Source organism: Camellia sinensis, chromosome 12 (genome assembly GCF_055761805.1).
Source record: "Camellia sinensis isolate YWXY chromosome 12, ASM5576180v1, whole genome shotgun sequence".
In the NCBI taxonomy this organism is placed as follows: domain Eukaryota; kingdom Viridiplantae; phylum Streptophyta; class Magnoliopsida; order Ericales; family Theaceae; genus Camellia; species Camellia sinensis.
Window position 1 is genome coordinate 105566922 of NC_138972.1, and position 21308 is coordinate 105588229.

Below are 21308 nucleotides of genomic sequence, written 5' to 3' on the forward strand. Positions count from 1 at the left end.
CACATAGGAACATCTCCAAGGAAGATCCCGCTATCCCACTCAAAAGAAATGGTTGCAAGAAGGTGGTATTTCCCAACTCAATAAAGTAACTCGAGTCACCAAGTACAAAATGCCAGCAAAACAACCATCTATCATTTCTGACAATATTCAGGGTTAATACCGCCTCCCTCTGAGGCCGATCCAACCAAAGTGTTGTGAAAAGTTTAGCTGGGTGATCAAAACTTTCAAACTCCGTAATCTTTTTAGGCCTGGTATATTTTTAGTTGAGCAAGTGTGACGAAGTTCAAATTGCAACCAAGTCTTCTTGGATGTTGATTTTCAAGTATATGATCTGTTTGAACCTTTGCACAACTCACTTTGCACTTCATTCACATCTATACTTGTTATTTCAGTTTCATGCCAAATTTATTAAGTTGTTTCAAAGTTTTTGGACCCCGCTTGCCCAAAGCTCAACAAGCAATCGACTCAAACTCCTACAAGATGCATTTGACACTTGAGCATTAAAACCTTGAGAGGTGCACTCAACAGACTCACAAGCGCTCAAACTAGGGGTGCACACAATTCAAATCGAGTCGGGTTTGGCTATTACCCATTACTCAAACTAAACTGATTGGGTTGCCCATTGTGTAAACTTCTCCTGACCGCACCAACTGTTCAAGTTTACGGTCTGGTTCGTCAGTCCTACATCAACAGCCAAGATTCAAAATGAACATCAAATTTGAGACCCCCAAAAAAAAAAATTAAATAAATAAAACGCTAGGGTTCTTGTTAGTCTAGGATGAATACACCATTGACACCAGAAGAGAAAATGAATGGCATACTTGATTGTTGAATAGATTGAGAGATTGGGAGGCTTTGAAACTCAGCTTCTAAGGGGGCTTTAATATTCAAATTCATGATAGTGTGGATCGTTTTAGAATTACAATTTTGTAAGAGAGAGAGAGAGAGAGACAAAGACGGTTTGTTGTAGGAGTTTTAGGGTTAGGGTATTGTAATAGTTAAACAAAAGAGAGGAAATATCATTCTGTCCTCCAAATTATCACTCAAAAATCAATTCAACTCTGTACGGGGAGCAAATATTCCGGCAAGCCCGTACTCCTTTCTTCCGAGCTCCGTCGATGTCCGATCACCTGCGAGCAAGTAACGGTGAGCTACCCGGCGGTGTGTGGCCGGAAAAACCCTCCGACGATCAAGTTAGCACACACCTTAGGATGGATAGAGAGAAGGGAGAGAGTGTTTGAGTGTAAGAATCCCTTACAGAGATGTTCGTGTGTTGCGTATGGGGGGCGCAGACATGCTTATATACCTTCTGAGCCCCATATCCACTCCCAGTCATCTCCTGACACGTGGCTCTGCTATCCCATCTGTCAGCATAAACCATGCCATTCATCACCTAACCTCAACTGCCTGTCATCACAGCTGGAGCTCGGCAGCCGAGCTGCCCTATCCGTTGTTGTGCCATGCCGTGCTCCATACCCTAGCACTTCACTGGCCAAGACTGAGGAGGACCGGGCTAGGCGGCATCTCGGCAAAGCCTAGCCCGAGGTGCCTCCACTGGCCAAGACTGAGGAGGACCGGGCTAGGCGGCATCTCGGCAAAGCCTAGCCCGAGGTGCCTCCTGGGGTAGGCCTTTCTGCCGGTCAGACAACTTCCTCGGATGTCCGCGCCTTCCCGGGCGCCGGTCACTCGGCCTATCTGGCTTCGGCCATCCTCGGACCGAGCATCCTGGTCCGACCGAGCACTGCCTTGCCGAGCAGTTTCTGTCCGGTCCGGGGTGGCACACAGCCCGAACTCTGCCCGGCCCAATGTTCTGGCAGCCCTTCTCTGGGCGAACAGTCGATCATCTCGGCCCAATGCACTGCTGGGCTTTCAACCTGCTCGGTCGATATCTCGGCCCAACTCCAGATCATAAATCACCCTCTCAAACTCATATTCTTTTAATAATATCAATTTTACACCTAAATAGGATCAACTTTACCTTGTCATTAACTGTCGTTTATAATCAAACGAAAGTTGCCGCGTAGCATAACACTAAAATTTCATTTGAAATTTCATTTTACCTTTCAAACTATCTTTAAAATATCAATTAGACCCTAAAATTTATTTTATTCGAATAAGTTATGTTAGGACCCTACTTGTTGTCAAATTCCGTGGACAAACTTAGGGTTTATTGAGTTGTAATTTTCCTTTGGTTTTTGTCTTCCCGCTCGAGCGGGGAACGTAGCGCTCAAGCAGAGATTCCACCATCACAGTATTTTGGCTTGTCTGCAAAATATACTGAGTGGTGTGTTTTTACGCTCAAGCATGGGATCTTACGCTCAACTGTGAACCCTGGTTTGAAACATGCGATATAGAGTCCCCGCTCGAGCGTCCATTTCTACGCTCGAGCGGACCTCGCAATTTTAGATTCTATAAAACCTCAAGTTGCTCCAAATCTAGGATTACGTTTTGTAGATCTTCTTTAAGGATTTTAGGGTTTTCTTGTGGGGATATTTTTCTGATTTTCCTTGATGTTTGATTGAGTTTTGAACTCATGTTCTTATAAGCACACATCAAGGAGTTTGGTTGATCTTCCTTGAGAGTATTCTTCTTTGGTGGAATCCAAAGATTCAAGCACAGAGTAATCAAAGGAGTTTAATGATGTGTGCAGTCGTTGGTTCGACAATGGATGTTGTGGATTCAACATCAGTCTAATCAATTCCGAGACGAAGGTTGCATGATTTTTTTTATCACAATTGAAGGTGCTCCAATTGTGATTTTTTCACGTAAAAATTGTTTGTGTAGATTTATAATTTCACAAACAACAATGTAAATTACATTCGTACGTGCTTAATGATTTAGATTGGTAAGTTTTGTTGTTTAGGAATTGGTACAATTAGTTCTTGATCTAATCACGAATTACTTAGGTTTTTCAATTAGTATCAGAGCAGGTCACTCTTTGTTTTTATCAAAACTATACGAGTGTGATTTTGTGTGATTGGTGATATGGATTCAATCCGCGAAGGTAACTCGACCCATAGACCTCCGTTACTAGATGGTACAAACTATTCTTATTGGAAAGTTTGTATGAGAGCGTTTTTAAAATCTATCGATGAGAAAATTTGGCACTGTGTAATCTATGGGTGGAGTGAATCTATTGTCACCATTGATGGTGTTGATATTCCCAAATCCCTTGATAAATGGGACGCATTCGACTATCACAACTCGAGTTGGAACAGTAAGGCTCTCAATTCCCTTTTTTGCTCTGTCACACCTAAAGAGTTTCGTCGTATTTGCACGTGTGAGGTAGCAAAAGAGGCTTGGGACATTCTTGAAACAATTCACGAGGGTACTACTTCTGTTAAAAGGTCAAAACTTCAGCGTCTCGCCTCTGCCTTTGAAACTCTTTTTATGCATGATGATGAGACGTTTGATAATTTTTATGCTAAACTTAGTGACATCGTGAATTCCTGTTTCACACTCGGTGAAAAAATCCCTGAAACTAAGGTTGTTGGAAAAATTTTGAGGTCTTTACCTGAGAAGTTCTAATCAAAAGTGACAGTTATTAAAGAGGTTCAGAATGTTGATACCCTCAAGCTTGATCAGTTGGTTGGAAACTTACAGACTTATGAAGCCCACCAGATTTCTAAGAAAAAACAAAAAGATAGTATGGCTTTCACTAGTGCTCATGAGACTACAAAAACTCCTGAGACTGAGTTTGATCTAGAGTCCGAGATGACGGCTATGTTTACTAAGTAGTTCAAAAAAAAATTAAAGAAACAGAAGCCTAATTTCAAGGACCCTATTTCAAAAGATAAAGAGTAATGAAAAACCCAAAACTTTTCCACCAAAGCTTGCTCCAAAAACTTAAAAGAAGATTGTGAAGGGGCAAGGGGTCAAGTGTTATGAATGTCAAGGGTTTGGACATATTGCTCTTGAATGTCCATCGAAAAAGAATTCGAAAAAAGTTTATACAGTGACTTGGGATGATGAAGGCGCGTCAAAGCAAGAACCCGAAGAAACCGAATCTGGTGAAGACGGAGATAGTGCTTTCATGGCATTCTGGTTCACTTTCACTCAACCTCCTCTAGAGCCAGTGGAATTTGCTCGTGGTCAGGATTTGCACCATGCTCCTACCTTTGATAGAAGTAATTACTTGTACTGGAAGATCAGAATGAGGGCATTTCTGAGAACTTACGACCCTGAGGGTTGGCAAGCCATTGAAGAGGATGTTGAAAGTACTGACAATCCGAGCAATCAGAGAGTTCTGACTACCATTCGTAGAGCAATTTCTGATGAAGAACAGCAGCGGGTTGCTCACTGCACAAAGGCCAAAGATGCATGGGACATTCTGAGTCAATTTCATGAAAGAGGAGTCATCTTCACCACCATCTATCTCCTTTCCTGCCTTAGTTGCTCGACTGGTTGGGGTCCAAGAGAAAGAGGAGCAAAAAAAAGATGATGAAACATCAGCCGACAATAATGAGATTGATGGTGATGATCCACAACAAGCTTACGAAAAGCTTTACGATGAATCTCTGAATCTGTCTCACTCTCAAGCTCAAAGCATGTGAAAGCGAGAATGTCAAGCTGAGAGAAGAAGTTGTAACAGCCAAGCAGAATGTCATCAAGATCTCTAATGACAGGCAAGACCTTTGTGGGAAACTTCTATCTTGTGAGACCGAAAGGAATGAACTTTGAAAATATATGCCACATATGAAGAGAAGATTGAAAGCCTTGAGATGTCACAAACTACATTGGAAGAGATGGTTGGTCAAAACCACGAAGAACTCAGAGATGCTAGAGCCACAATTGCCATGTGGAACAAAGGTTCCAAGTCATTAGAAGACATCCTTGGGTTTCAACAAATGGGTTGTGACAAAAGTGGGCTAGGCTATGGTAATGCAACAGCTCACAAGGGACAGGCCTCTTCATCACATGACCTGAAGACTCAAGCAAAGGGAAAGCTGAAGGTGCACCAGGGTGATCCCTCTCATCATCTGCCTAACGGAGGGTAAGATCAACAAAAATGAGGTAAAACCTGTTTTTGTTTGTCATCATTGTGGTAGGTATGGCCACATTCGTCCTTATTGCTTTGAGTTGTTTGGTAAGGTGTCTCAAAAGGGTAGAAATTCTAATACTTTTTGGGTTAGGAGACAATCTTACTTGTCTAGGCGGAACACCAAGATTCATGAGGGTGTTCACAACGCTAAGACATTTACCAAGACCGTCAGTCCTAATTTTGTTAAGACCAAAAAGATACGGGTGAAAAAGGATAACTTGACTTGTTTTGTTGTTCACACTGCTCTAAAAGCACGTGACTCACACATGTGGTACCTTAATAGTGGGTGCTCTTGTCACATATCAGGTGAAAAATCCTACTTCTCTTCCCTTGAAAAATATGAAGAATGAATTGTTACCTTTGGAGATGGTGGCACTTCTAGAGTCATTGGTAAGGACTCTATAAGTGTGGTTGGTCTTCCCAAGCTCAAAAATGCATTACTTGTTGATGGCCTTAAAGCAAATCTTTTGAGCATCAGTCAAATGTGTGATTCCCACCATGAAGTATTATTTTCAAAAAATAAATGTGAAATTTTAGATAAAAAAAGAAATACTGTCATGCATAGGATTCGCACATCTGATAACTGCTACGGGATTGTTACCATTAATGATCTCACTTGCCACTCAGCCATCATAAGTAACATTGATCTGTGGCATCAAAGATTAGGTCACATGAATTTCAATGCCCTAATTAAGATAGCCAACAAAAAGCTTGTGAGAAGAGTATCTAAACTGGGTAAGAATTTGAACCATGTGTGGACCATGTCAACTTAGGAAGCAAACTCGTGCCCCTCATAAAAAAGTGAACAGCTTTACAACCAAACGTCCTCTTGAATTGGTTCATATAGATCTTATGGGACCCACTCGCACTGAAAGCATTAGAGGTAAAAGATATATTTTTTTTAACCGTTAATGATTTTCATAGGTAATCCTTGGTTTAGTCATGTCCACTTCTAAACATAAGAAGTCAACTGCCTCTCGCCCCTCTTTTAATACAGACCGGTTTCCCTCAGGTGAAAAAGTCAAGTTGTTTAGAGAGTCCTACCCCTCTAGGACTATTCATCTTGAACGCAATGTCCAGCCAAACACTTTTGAGTCCATCTACATTCGCCCTTTGTTTGATCCTATGGGTGCGGATTTGGTTCTTTCCTTCTTAGGCCGTCAAAATCTTGATTGGGTGCGGGAATTTTACTGTAATATGGAGGGGGTTGACGATGTTGGTCCTTCATTCAAGACTTGAGTCAAGTCTAAGTCTATCACAATTACCCCTGACTTTATTCGTGAGCTATTAGGTATTGGTAAAGTCTTTCCTATTTATTATCCTTTCCCTATTCGACCCACCTGTGATTTCAACGAGGTGGCCACTGCTTTATGTGGTGCATCTCGTTCGTGGCTCCCGGGCTCTTTGATCAAACAAAATGAGCTCCTTCCCCAGTTTCGTTTACTCAATCTCATTGTTTATGCCAACATCATTGTGACCACCCACAGCTCCGAAATAAATCAAGAACAAGGTTTTGTCCTTTATTGCATTGCTCACCACCGTTCTATCGACCTTGCCACCTTCATCATTCAAAAAATGGTCGTTGCCTTTGAGCGAAATAACCTTGGTCTTCCTTACAGTTGCCTCATTAACCAGCTTCTCGCCAAATTTGAGGTTCCCTCTTTTGATGAGGATGACTTTGCTTCTCCTTCCCGGCCTTTCACCAAAAAAACTGTCTCTCAGAGTCAGTCTCATGTTAGGGGGTCCCCTCTGGAGTTGGTAGTTCTGGTGCAGGTGCAGGGGATGCTGCTGTGGCCGAGGAGGCCAAGTATGATGCTGCTGCTGCAGGTGAGGCTACTAGTAAGGGGGAAGCAGCTTCCTCCGGTTCGTACTATCCGAGACCAGCTGCTTCAATTCGAGCAGTCCATGGTTTCACATTTTGATTGCCTGGAGAGCCGGATGGATATCTTCGATGCCCGGCTTACTGATCTTGAGACCACCACTGATGCTCGGCTCATAGCATTGGAGGCCTCATCCAGGCGCATTGAGGAGTCAGAAGCTCAGTCCTCCGTTCATCTTTCCCAGATCCTGTCCCTCCTTCAGATGCAGCCACCTCCACAGCCACCAGCTTCGTGATATCTGTTTTCTTGGCTAGTATACTCTTTGCACAATTTTTTTTTCTTGTTTTTTGTTTCTTTTTCACTTCTATTTTCACTTCTGTTTTCCTCCCGAACAAAAAAGGGGAGTATTTTTTGAGATGTGTTGGGTTTTGGGCATGGATATTGAGATATTTTTGATACATGGATATTGGGATACTTTTGACATTTGTTTAGATATATATTTGAATTATGTTTAGATATATGTTTGGTTATTTATCCGGTTCCACGGTTTTGGTTTGTATGGTTGTTTCCACAAGTGGATTGTTCAAGGATTAAGTGTTTCATATTCGCTTTCAGCTCTTGTGGTTTTGTAGTGGTTTTTTTTTTTTTTTTTTTCCGTTAACGTCCGGGTTGTTGATTGTGTTAGTTAGTGTGTTTAGTGGGTGTGTTTGTTAGGAAAATTGTTAGAAAAGTTTTGTCCGGGAATTGACAAAGGGAGAGATTGTTAGGACCCTACTTGTTGTCAAATTTTGTGGACAAACTTGGGGTTTATTGAGTCGTAATTTTCCTTTGGTTTTTGTCTTCCCGCTCAAGCGGGGAATGTAGCGCTCGAGCGGAGATTCCATTATCACAGTATTTTGGTTTGTCTGCAAAATATACTGAGTGGTGTGTTTTTACGCTCGAGCGTGGGATCTTACGCTCGAGCCTGAACCCTGGTTTGGAACATGCGATATAGAGTCCCCGCTCGAGCGTCCATTTCTACGCTCGAGCATGCCTCGCGATTTCAGATTCTATCAAACCTTAAGTTGCTCCAAATCTAGGGTTACGTTTGGTAGATCTTCTTTAAGGGTTTTAGGGTTTTATTTTGGGGATATTTTTCTGATTTTCCTTGATGTTTGATTGAGTTTTGAACTCATGTTCTTATAAGCACACATCAAGGAGTTTGGTTGATCTTCTTTGAGAGTATTCTTCTTCAGTGAAATCCGAATGATTCAAAATCAGAATAATCAAAGGAGTTTGATGTTGTGTGCAGTCGTTGGTTCGACAATGGATGTTGTGGATTCAACATCAGTCTAATCAATTTCGAGACGAATGTTGCGGTGAAAGATATACAGAAGATTTGAAGACAAATTGAAAGCGTTTGGGTAATTTGTTTGGTATCTTTATAATCTTTCTTTCTTCAGTAGTGGATTGATTTGTAACGTTTCGCCCGTGGCTTTTTTATCACAATTGGAGTCCAATTTTGATTTTTTCACGTAAAAATTGTTTGTGTCGATTTATTATTTCGGAAACAACAATCTAAATTACATTCGTACGTACTTGATGATTTAGATTGGTAAGTTTTGTTGTCTGAGAATTGGTACAATTAGTTCTTGATTTAATCACGAATCACTTAAGTTTTTCAATTTAGATATAAAAATTGATATTATTAAAAGAAAAGAAATTAAATTGATTTTTGAGTGATAGTTTTGGGGGCGGGGCAAAATAATATTTTCTGAACAAAAAAAATAGAAAGTGACAAATACATCAGTTAGAGAGAGAGATGGTAATACGGTAGAATCTGTAGAGTTTCAAATTTTTGGAAGTTGTAAGACTTTTGAAAGTTGTGAGATATGATAAGGTTCAGTGAGTAAATGAGGAGTAATCTCCAACGGGTTAGATGATATGGTTAGGTCAGAGATTAGATATGGTTAGGTGGGATGCAAGCAGGTGGCCATTAAAAACAATCTGTATTATGGCGGTTGGCTCGGTTTCAACGAGTTCAAAATACCTAACCCCGGTCTCCGAACTAAAACCCACAAAACTTGATCAGCCTAAATTGCAGGAGACCAAAATTGCAATCGAAACCATCCATATGGTGTGTGGGTTGGCTGGGTGGGTCACGCTCTGCGGTTCCTTGAACACCCCTAGCTCAAACTCATAAAGGTGCGCTTGACGCACACACTCAATAAGGACTCAAGCTCTAAAAGCCCTGACAGAAATGCTCGACAAACGCTCAAGCGTCAGTTGGTTATTGAGCTGTAAAAAGCCAAACAAGTAAGAGATGGTTAATGGGCATTTAAGAGGCAATTTGTCGCTCTCTAACCCGTTTGAATTCAGTGATTTGGAAAGAAATTAAATGCATTTCTGTTAGTTTACATTACCTGTTTGGATTAGTAAAGAGAAAAGAAATGGGGCGACATGGTAAGAAATAGATAATTTCTTTATAACCCTCATTTTGAGTCTCTCCAAAAGAGGAGAGATGGAGAAAAAAGAAGCCAACAAATTACTTTTTTTTCATAATACCAAAACTATCCCTATAAACGTTGAAAAATAAAAAGACTAACAACCATAAAAAATTACTTTGGTAATATAACATGAAATAATTTTTTTTCTTATCTTTTATGTCAAAACAAGATAGGAGAGAAAACACAATCTTCTCTCTTCTTTTTGTTTCGTCTCCTACTTAATGTAATCATTTCTTTTCTTATATCCTAAGTTCACTAAGTTCTCAAATGGAATGTAACGTTTCGTTACTCAGTTATCAAGAATTTGAAATGTCAATCTCAGTTGTTCATCAATCTAAAGCTTTAGATCATGAATTGATTTTGATTTGTCTGTCTTCATTGTATCATCTCACACAAAAATGTTCAATCACTTCTTTTATTTCTTAATACCATAGTCACTGGGTAATAAATAGCCTCATTCAAGAACAAATATCAAAGTGAGGAGGTTCATGGATGCTATTGAATCAAGAGAAGTTGACGCCGTCAAAGCCGCTTCAAAGTAGAGATCAAGCTTGGTAAAGCTTGTGGTGTACTTTATCATGTAGGTAAACTTGGGTACAAGTTGTAATTCCTTCATCTTGAGTAACTGTTTCATTCATTAGTTCATTTGATTTAGGTGTTGGGATCACGGTTTTTCGTATAGAGTAATCAGCTTCTGTAGGGATTTCCATATTAAATGGCTTGTTGATCTTCTTCATAACTTTATAATCACATTGAATTGATCTAGGGTATTTATATACATATATATATATCTATACTATATATTAAGTAAAAAGGGTTTTTAACTCCAAGCCTTGTGGGAGCTCCAATCTCTTAATCTAAATTTCTTAATTTTTTGATTTTTTAAAAAAAAAATTCTTAACATTTAGTAACTTCTCTCAACTCCCAAGTCTTACTCTCGTAATAACACTTTAATGCATTAAGAACAAGCATAAAAAAAATTCTTTGAAATCCAACACATGAATTCTTTTAAAATTCCCAACACATATGATTATTATCACTCATAATAACACTTTAATCCATTAAAAACAAACATAAAAAAAATTTTGTGAAAAATCTAACACATATGATTATTATTAAAATATTAAACTTTAATATAATATAAAAAAAAAAAAAAGTCATTTAAAAAAAAATATTTAAAAATTACAATTCACATATATAGATAATTATAAAAATAATCCGTACATAACACGAGTGATATACTTATATATATATATATATATATGGTAATGGACAGTGACCATAATATTAACCATATTAACCATAATACCCTAACTAGGGGTATATATATACGGGTAGTAACCATAATATTAACACACACCCCGCTAACTTTTAAGGAAGTGTCCAGGATTAGCACCGAGGGTGCGGGATGCAAAACCCTTATAATTTTAAATTTTTCAATATAATATTTAATATTTTTCAAATTTTTGGAGGGGCAGTTTCCCTGCCCGCAACCCCCTCCTAGATCCATCCTTAAATGAACATATGCAAGTAAGGTAGACAAGATACATCCAACTTTTGATCAAATGTGAAGTTGCAATTGAATAATTTAATCTTCCATTAATTCTATTTATTAAACTGCCCAAAATTCACTGAATGAATATATGTCTTTTTCAATAAAAAAAAAAGATAACTATGAACTAAATAAATCCAAATCTCATCTATATATAGCAATGCATGAATCAAATATTTGTTAGAGGTACCAATAACCCAGGATGAAATAAATTTAAGTCAGTCAAACATGTTATTAACAACCAAGATAAAGAAATTGATAGCACTTATCTTTGATGCGAAATCCTTACAGATTGTTTGCAGCACAGCCCCCGAAATTCAACTCTTTTCTTCCATATACTTGACAATCAAAGCAGAACACAATAAATTAATTTTTTCCCAAGCTTCAAGCTAGGCATTTCAAGTACCAAAAATTTGAAAATAATTATTTACCTTCCATAAACCAATAGCGACCTCCACCAGCTCATATCAGTCGTCAAACCACTTGGCATGCGCTTCAATTCAGATCTAACAAAGTAAACCCTTATCATTCAGAACATTTTTCAAACTTTCTAGTGAGAACAACAAATTCACATAATCACACATGACACCAACAATATCACTCAGAATTTGCATGAAAGTACTGAAATGCTGCAATATAACAACGAAAATTCTGAATCGCTTCAGAATTGATTGAACTGATTAGTACATCTAGAACTGATTTTGGATTAACAAAACCTAAATAGAGAAAATTAAACAAAAGAAATAAAAATCCGATGCTATAATTTGCATGGGTGTATAAACCCAAACACACCCATAAAGATAAAAGAAATTTACATGACTACCCCTACAGATACAACTCTCACCCTCTCATTTCCTTCCCCTCTTTGCGGTGGCTACTTTCTTCGCCGGCGACTTCACTGTCTTGGCCTTCGCGCTCTTGGCCGGCGCCTTCTTAGCCGGGGCTTTCTTCGGCACCGGCTTAGGAGCCGCGGCTCTCTTCCCCGGAGATGTCCGAGTGGACGTCCTCGACGCTTTAGCCGGCTTCTCCTTCGGCTTTGGCTTGGGCTTCGCCACAGCCTTGGGCTTCACTGCAGCTTTCGGCTTCACGGCAGCCTTTGGCTTCACAGCAGGCTTGGCCTTTGCCGCTGGCTTAGGCTTCACAGCGGCTTTAGCTTTTGGCGCAGCAGCTTTTGTCTTAACCGGAGCCTTCTTTTCCTTTTTTGCTTTTACAGCCTTCGGCTTTGCAGCAGCCGGCTTCTTCTTCGCTGGAGCACTAGCAGCTGGCTTCGGTGCAGGAGCCCGAGTCGCTGGAAGCTTAAACGAATTCTTAACCTTCACAAGCTTATCAGAAGCAACAAGCTTCTTCAACTGAACCAACAAAAGCTTCTTGAAGTTAGGTGGAAGATGCTTTTGCTTCTCCTCAATGAACTTCGTAATCGCGTATTGACTCGATCCATTTTTCTCCTTCAGCGTCACAATTGCGTCGGTAATCATCTACACACCACGAAAAACAACAAATTCAGATCCAAAACCTCAAACCACAAACTCAAATGACACAAATTCAGAAAAAATTTAAGCTTTTTCAGTACCTCAATGTATGGAGGATGCAAAGGCGGGTTTCTAGGCTTTCTCGGACCGGCCGGTTTCTTTGCCTTTGGCTCCTTCGCCTTCTTCGACTTTCCACCCTTCGCCGCCGGTTCCTCCTCCGCCGCCGGCTCAGCCACCTCCGGTTCGGGAACAGACTCAACCGCTACAGCTACTTCTTCGGTCGCCATTTGATGATTCCGATCGGAAACTTTACGGCTCGGGCTAGAGTGAAGCAGAGAAGAATAGAGAGAGAGGGATTAGATCTATAAGACCGTATAGCATTTACTGGTATTCTCGTTGGTGTGAGACGAAGATAGAAACGAGTTGATTTAAATAGTAAAGGGTACGAAAGGCCATCCCAGAAGCTGAATGCTGATTGGTCGAATAACTCGCACGCGGATCACTGGATTTTAAATGTGTGCCGTTAGATTAGTTGCTATCGACGGTTATGAGTGCTAGATATGTGAGCCTTGGATGGGTATTTTGGAAAGTATGCTGTTTTGGTGACTTTGAGGTGTGTTTTTGTGCTCAATTGATCTTGGAATAACTTGGGCTACACTGAATGGATTTTTATGGGATTTTGATGGTTTTTTAGGAAATTATGTAAGCTTTCTAACGAGCATTTACATGGATCTAGATGATGATCCATTTGGGAGAATTTTGAATTTAAAGCTATGATGGTCGGGATGGAAGTTTACCTGGAGTTTATTGAGGTTTTGACACGTTTTTGGAAAATGCTTCGAACCATTATGCATTTTCTGCATCAGATGTGATAGTAGATTTGTAGATGAATCCATTGAAACAAGAATCACTAAAAATGGATTAGATTTGATTGTAAAATTATTGATTACAATGGTCATGAAGATGAACATCATAAAGTGTGCCTAATATCAAATTTGATGTCCGGAATTGTTTTAGAAAATTGCTTGCAACCATCACACAATTTTTGCATCAGATGTGATAATAGCTTTGTAGATGAATCCATTGAATCAAGAATCACAAAAAATGGACCAGATTTGATTGTAAAATTATTGATTCCAATGGTCATGAAGATGAACATCTTCACAAAGTATGCCTATTATGCAATTTGATGTTCTTAGTTGTTTTAGAAAAATGCTTGGAACCATCATTCAATTTCTGAATCAAATGTGATAATAGCTTTGTATATGAATCTAGTGGATTGAGAATCGTGAAAATCGGATTCGATTTGGTTATAAAATTATTGATTACAATGTTAAAGAAGATGAACATCTTCACAAAGTATGCTTGTATTTCTTTTTGATAAATGTCTCATTAACCAAAAAAATCGTGAATCCTTTATATTTTGATTGTATGTACTATGATCAATCTAGATCAAAGAATATTAGTTTGTGGATATCTTAAGTTGAATGATCATGGAAACAACATTTCCATTGTAGTAGGTTTGACCATTCTACTTCATGAAATGTAGTAGGGTTATGCAAAATATTGGCCAATCCACTAAAACTACCCAATTCGCACAAATTTGGCTGTTAATCTGGCTGTTAATCACAGGTTGGTCTAATCCGCAATTTGAAATTTATAATTCATATTCAAAATCGTCCCACCCTACAATAATTAATACACAATTTTTTTTACTTCCAGTAAAATATTAAAGTAAAAAACAGTGTAAGAGAGATCTAAGATATAGAAGATAGTGTTATGGTTGAAATGAGTGAATTCATCCATTATCTTTCATGACCCCGTCGTTAATCACAATTTTAACTTATGAAACCAAATATATTTATTATTTTGTATTTTTCACATACAATTTTAAGCCTATGAAAATGTTTAGCATTTAATTTTTTTCCCTTCAATTAGATGGAAGCTTATTGATTAACTTACCCATGGCATTTAAAGGTGTTAAGTGAATATAGTATCAAAAATAAATTTAAAAGATCATCTTAAAACACTTGTAGCATGCTTTACTTTGTATATTAGCCGTAGAATTGATAGTTTCAATTGTTATTGTATAGCTCATATCCTTGAATTTACAATGAATAAGACAATGTTGTGTCAAATCTAATAAAATGATACAAGTAGCACTTGGTTAAGCTAATAAATTGAGGATAACCCTATTGTGCAACAACTATGTGATCAATCCTCTACACCAGTCAACAGAAAAATCAAATTATTGTTACAACATATATATTTTCCTTAACTTTTTAGGTTTCAAAAATCATAACGCTCAAGGTTCCATTTTGTTTAGTGGTACGGTATATACCAATACTGGTGAGTTTTCTGTATCGTTTTAGATTTATCGCTATAAATTTTATATGCTTATAAAAACATATTACCTTATACTGAATAATTTATGCATAACATAAATAATTATCAAAACACACACAAACACATATCCAAAATTAGGTTTCAAAACAACCAATAATATGTTCCAAGTACCTCAAAAAGACCAAAACGCATACCATTGTACATATCCAAAACCAGTTCCCACCATTTAATATAATAAGCCATCACCAAACAAGTCTTACTAGAAAGAGAGATAAGAAAGGAAAAAAAATATATCAATCAACATAATTATAAGGATCTTGCTCTCCATCAAAGTAAACATTTTCACCACCCCAATCATATTGGCTCTCATCCCATTTGGAAGGTCGTCATCAGTGTCATCAAAACAAGGTTCGCGATTCTCCAATGTCAATGTTTGTAAATGTGGTGGTTCAATTGTCTCTCATTCAAGGTTAAGGTCCTCTTCATCAAGTAAAGTATGTTCTTCGGATACCAAATCCTCCATTACATCAATGTTGTCAAGACTAATTGGATCAAGGGCGTCTTATCTTTAACTAATATTCTTGCAAACATAAGATCACATTTTTCATTACATTGATATTCATAATACTTTTATTGTTCAAGTTTTTTAACAATTAATTTATTTAAATTATACCTTTCTCGAAGTTTCAAGTTATAACAAACAAAGACTAGATTCCACAATAATTTTACTAATCTCCTTCTCCATACTACATTTTCATAACGAGAACCAAGCCATTTATCAATTATGAACATTTGTCTAAGCTCTTTCTTAAAAGTGAGAAAACATTGGAGACTTAAAAAGTTGGTTGCAAACCTTGTAATGTCGGAGTAACACAAATCTCTACCATCTGTGAAATATTTCCTCATTATATTAAAAACCCATGCATGATTGTAGATATATTTGCTAATATGTTTAACTATTTGAATGGTAACGTCAATATGAAGAAAGTAGTTTGACTTGGCAAAGTTAACATTGAGTCCAAGAATGAGTTGCACGAGGGGACCAAAAGAAGGTTTCATAATTTGCTTGCAATTTTTTTTCTACAGCTTTATAAGAAAAATTTATTTGTAATAGACTACACAATATTACTTAGTCGCACAAGTTGAACAACTTCATCAAAAATACCAAGCAATGTATCAAAATCCTTAATGAGGCATGATGTATCAACTGACATTTAAAAACATAGTGCCTTTTGAACTATACACAAGAAAATTTATAACTGACACTTGATTTTGACTTAACTATCGATCAGACATAACCGAACATCGGTGTAACAACCATTCATACAAATGCAAAGAGAAAAAAAACAACGTATTAATGAAAACAAAACATAGAGTTTGAGGGAGAAGGAGCATTACAAGTATCATAGAGATGGGGAGGCAAAATAAGGGCTATAGTCGTATAAGAAAACAAAAATGTAGGTCCACACGAATCCTTACTTTCAAATTTAGATCTATAGATCTATTCTATGAGTAAAAAAATTCCACATGTTCTCATTTTGTAAAATTGTTATACAAACAAAGGCAAAATCTAAAATGAACTAAACACATATAAGTATTTTATTTATTTTTTAATAAATAATATATTTATAAAATTTTATAAGTGGGTTGGGTCAGCCTAACTAGAAACATCAATCGCAATGGGCCTAAGAACAAGTAATCCAGCCCAGTTTATTAGCCAAAAGTACCATTCCCAAGTCCTAAAAAAATAAGGTTAGGTTGGATTGGGCGGGCCAACAGCCCGATGTCCACCCCTAACTTTAGTTGAGGTGGGTTCGTAGAAAGGGAATAGGACATTGAAGATAGAAATGAAGTGTGGTAAGAAGACAAATTGAATAAGAAAGAATTGGTGGTTATCAAGTTTGTAAAGAGAGAATAATGGAATGAAGTCAAAATACATGAATTTTTTAGACGAAAGAGAGAGAAATAAGAGAGGAATGATATGAGGTGGGTGTTGCACTTTTGTATTTCGCGGGGTCGCCGCAGTATACTGGTGTCTCTGGCGGCTGTTGTCGACTCCAACTAGTAAGCGTTGGCCTTACTATAAGTCCCAATCTATATGTGTCTCCGACCTGCTATCAGTCTTACGCTGCTAATGCTTTGGGGTCTGCTATCGACGTCAAGCATCTATACGCTGCTCTATATGGAGGAGGTCTCCCTCTAAGGCTACTATCACCTTGGGGAGCTGCACCTCAGAAGATAGTTGCGGAGGTTTAAATTGCCTCGGCTTCGTTTCCCTCAACAAGTATCAAAGGTAGCGTTGCAATAATCTTTTGATAGGATGGCGAGACTAAGGTAGGGTTTGCATCAGTAACTGAGCTGCGTCAAATAAGGCCTTACTAACTTTCCTTAGACACTTGCTCTTGGATTGTTTGGCCCAAACAGGTCGAATATGGTTCGGTTTGCTAGCTAACCCATTTCTCTTGGGTTTTGACCCAAGTTCATTTAATGTTTTTTATTTGCCTAATAAAGGTGCCTTCCCACAATTAGGTTAACTGTTTAAATTCTGCCCTTCTACCCTTGTTCAGATACCAAAGTAAATTTTCAAATCTAACATGTGATTTGAAACTAATATCATACTTTTTCACCTTGGTCATGTTAGTAAAGATGTGAAGTTAGAATTTGGCTAAGTAAGTAAAATATCGTAATTTAGAGATGTGATTTTAAAGGCAATTTCAAAAGCCACTCAAATCTAATTTTAAACAATAAATAAAATACCAACAAAATCTAGAGACACTAAATAAAAACAAATCAATGGTAGGAAAGTAACACTTAAATATTACTTTTCTTGTATTTTATGATTAAACTTATATAATCTATCTTATCAACCATTTATTTTTCAGCAGACACAATAATTAATATTGTCAATCTTCTTTATGATAATATTAATTGAAGGTAATATTTTATTAACAAGTTTTTTTTCTTCAGAGAAAATTGTAGCCTCTATAGTTATAATAAAATTTTATAAATAATATATACATTTGAGAAACAACCATACATTTTTTAAAATAATTCACTTCAATTGGGGCCCTTCATTTAATTAAGATCTAATAAAAATATTTTTATCAGTATACATATAAGGGTTTCACCAAGGTGGGAGTCTTATTTTTTGAGCAAAGTTTCGGGCCCCAACCTACCATCAAGCCTGCCCTGCCCATTATAACACACAATGAGTTGAACGTATTTTTTTTTGTAAAAATTCACTCATTTTATTATCTATAAATACACATTTATCCATACTAAATTGGAATCCACTCTTACCTAATACACATTTAAACATATATGTATTGAAGTATCCATGCACTGAATAAATTGGCAAATAATTAGTAAATAAAATGAAGTCTCAATTCTGCATATTTGTGTCTTTTAACACACTTTCTAACAAACAATTTTAACATAACTATTTGAGATACTCTTCTAATCATAATATCCCTCATATCATGAGTTACCGCCATTTCATTTTCTCATATAGCCATCATTTTCTCAAAGCTCTCTTTGAAGCTTTAGTCATTGCCACCTTCACCCATCCATCTTTACCCCAACTTCACCTTCATGCTAACACTATCATCGACTACCATTGACCACTCAAGACCCTTAATTGAATCATGTATGTCTCTCTCACTTTTTTTTATCTCTTTTAGATCTTTGTCTCAAATCTGTCTATTTATCACTATTTCTTAATTTTCAATATCAAAACCCCCATTTCCTTCTACATATCCTTTTTGCCACTCATTTTTCCTCTTTTGTGAAGGCTAAGATGGAGTGAACTTCCTTAAGAGTGGTGAATATCGAACAACTAGTTGTATGTATCATGTGTAGGCATGCCAGAACTTAGCGAAGTTTAAGTGTGACAATATATTATTAACTCTTGAGGTTATACCTAGGACTTAGTGAAGTTTTAGTGTGACAATATATTATTAACTCTTGAGGTTACCTATTGGTGTTTGACACGTACTGGGATACAGACACGCAAACACCTTAGGGACATGCAACAGACATACTAAAGATACATTGGAATACATTCAAGCTGGGTCAAAACTAATTTTTGCAAAATTGTTAGTGCCATTAAGCTAAAATAAAAACTTTGTTAGGTACGGACACACATTGGATACACAATAAAAGTGTCCTATTTTTTATGGACAATGCTAGAGTTATACGAGTGTGTGGTTAAATTATCAGTACTGCTGGGGACCCCGGTGGGGGTGACCCCCAGCACCCCCACCTCCACGTGGGGGACTGTGATAGCAGGACTTAAAAATAAATAAATAAATAAATAAATAAATAATTTTTCACCAATCAAAAAAACAGTGGGGGTGGTAGGGGTCACCCGCATTGGGGTCTAGGCCATTTTCCTTAAATTATTATGTATAAAATTAGGCATGCATATCATTTCTTATTTTATATTTCATTCAACAAGTGCTTGACATACTGATGAACTTAGAGTAAAAAAAAAAAAAAAAAATTTGAAAAATTGGTAGTCCGATCAAACTAAAATAAAAAAGTTTATGGTAAATTGCGCTCACAGCTCTTGAGATTTGAGAAAAATACAATTAGTCTCATACTTATAACATAACTAGTATGTCACCCGTAGTGGCAGAGTCAAAAAATTAAATCATAAGGGGCACTTATTAATTGCAGTTTTATTTTTATTTTTTTCCATAACCAACAATAAGAAGATAATAATAATTTTTGAATTAATATTAAATACAAAAAATTAAATAAATTGTTATAAAAGTATTTCACATCAAATTTTACAATGAACTTCGAATAAAATCGAAAAGAAAGTATTGCGTGTAACTAGTGTATCATGAACAATGTAAAAAATTCATATATTTAAGTCATAAAATAAATTATATAATGGTAAGGTAAATCAAATTTTTACAAATTTTGAGTAAACTTTTAGATAATAGTGATATCACGTCATTATTGACATATGATATCACCAACCAATAGTAAAGCAACATATAAAGGGTGAACTATGCATGCAAATATAACTAATACTCTAGTAATTTTTACATATATATAGTGAAATTAATTATATTTGCATATCAATAATGATGGATAATACCTTTATATTGAGATTTTTTACAAAAAATTTCATACATAAAAATATAATTTGTTGTAGTCACTTCATTTTCAATAAAACAATCACTATTGTTTTCATAAATTTAAAAATACCCTTAATATTTTATTCTAAATATTATTTTTGTTTAAAATTTTATTTATATACATATGTAAAAAAAAAATTGAAAAATCCAGGGGGGCACGTGAACCCCCTAATCCCCATGTGGCTCCGCCACTGGTCACCCGTGCTATACACGGGATAAAATAATATATTATTTATTAATAATACAATAATTATATTTAATTTTTTGTATTTTGTCTCTCATAAATAAAATTTCATATATAAGTTTAAGAGTTTTGTTTCAAATATTCTTTTACTATAATATATAATATAGATAGATTAAAATTGTTGTATTGACAATTAACAATTAAAATTATGCTTTGTTATTAAAAAAAATGATATAGTTCTAATACTTCACTATTTTAGAATAAAAATATATGAATTTTAAAAAATTGTTATATTAGTTTTTGAAAGGGACATAATTAGAGAAATTTTAAAAACTGAATGAGTAAAAAAGAATCACGTAACATGTAATTTAAAATATCAAATAAAAAGTTAAAAAATGAATAAAGACTTTAAAAAGATGTGATCACAATTAAAACTAATGTCATATTTATTAATAAGTATAATTTCATTTGAATATCTATTTATAATTTAACATGCTTATTTAAAACAAAAATAAAAATATTAATAATTTTGAGTTTTAAAATATGATTTTGTAGACTTGCTATATTAACTTTTGGAAGGACAAATATATTTGAATTCTTTTACAAAAATTGAATATAGTCATTGAACGAATCTTAAAAGATTTATAATAAGAAGAAATTAATGATATTGCAACATATGCATTTTAACAAATTTAAATTTTGAAAAAAAATACACTAGGACTTTGAATAGGTAATAGATAGATTAAAATTAATTATAAATATAACTATATTTAAAAGGATATGGTTTTGTATAGCTAGCTATATTTTAGATTTCAAAATTTATTTCTTAACTTCCTATATAAAAAGGTTCAAAATTTTAAATTACATATGATTTTTTTCTAAAAACATATGAACTCACAATGGCATCAAGAGAGAAGTACTATAAAGAAAGAGAGAAGCTACACATATTAAAGATAAATAATTAAATAATTGACTAACACCTTTAATAATTTTGAAAAAATTGATTAAAATTAATATTTTCTTTTTATAGCTTTGGAAAACTATTATATGCCTTTGAAGTAATGCTCTGCACCAACCGTCAATTAACACATCATGATATCAAAAAAATATTAAAAGTAATTTTTTTTTTTAAAAAAAAAGTAATGATATACAAACATAAAATCAATACAAAAAATGTATTAATAATGATTATGTTTAGATTTTGATCTATCACTTTATAATGAGTGACATATTTTTTATTATACAAAAGACCATATTACGCCA

General features: G+C 35.8%; 1 protein-coding gene and 1 long non-coding RNA gene across 2 annotated transcripts; one reads left to right on the forward strand and one right to left on the reverse strand.

Moving 5' to 3' along the window:
• Nucleotides 1-1068: 1068 nt before the first annotated feature.
• Nucleotides 1069-1820, forward strand: LOC145804700 (uncharacterized). Its single transcript, XR_014346955.1, has 2 exons — nt 1069-1545; nt 1612-1820. It is a non-coding gene; the product is annotated as an uncharacterized LOC145804700 (long non-coding RNA).
• Nucleotides 1821-11506: 9686 nt separating this feature from the next.
• On the reverse strand, nt 11507-12800 carry LOC114290461 (histone H1.2). The gene is made up of 2 exons (XM_028234388.2): nt 12470-12800; nt 11507-12374 (listed from the first exon to the last, which is right to left on the reverse strand). The coding sequence occupies exons 1-2, from the start codon at nt 12653-12655 to the stop codon at nt 11748-11750; spliced, it is 813 nt and encodes a 270-aa protein (XP_028090189.2). The 5' UTR covers nt 12656-12800; the 3' UTR covers nt 11507-11747.
• Between the last annotated feature and the right edge of the window lie 8508 nt (nt 12801-21308).

Excerpts from the sequence above, each read along its gene's own strand:
- LOC114290461 (XM_028234388.2), bottom strand. The coding sequence starts at position 12,655 with ATGGCGACCGAAGAAGTAGCTGTAGCGGTTGAGTCTGTTCCCGAACCG. Across the intron at positions 12,375-12,469 it reads TGCATCCTCCATACATTGAG|ATGATTACCGACGCAATTGT; the intron begins GTACTGAAAAAG and ends CGTGGTGTGTAG.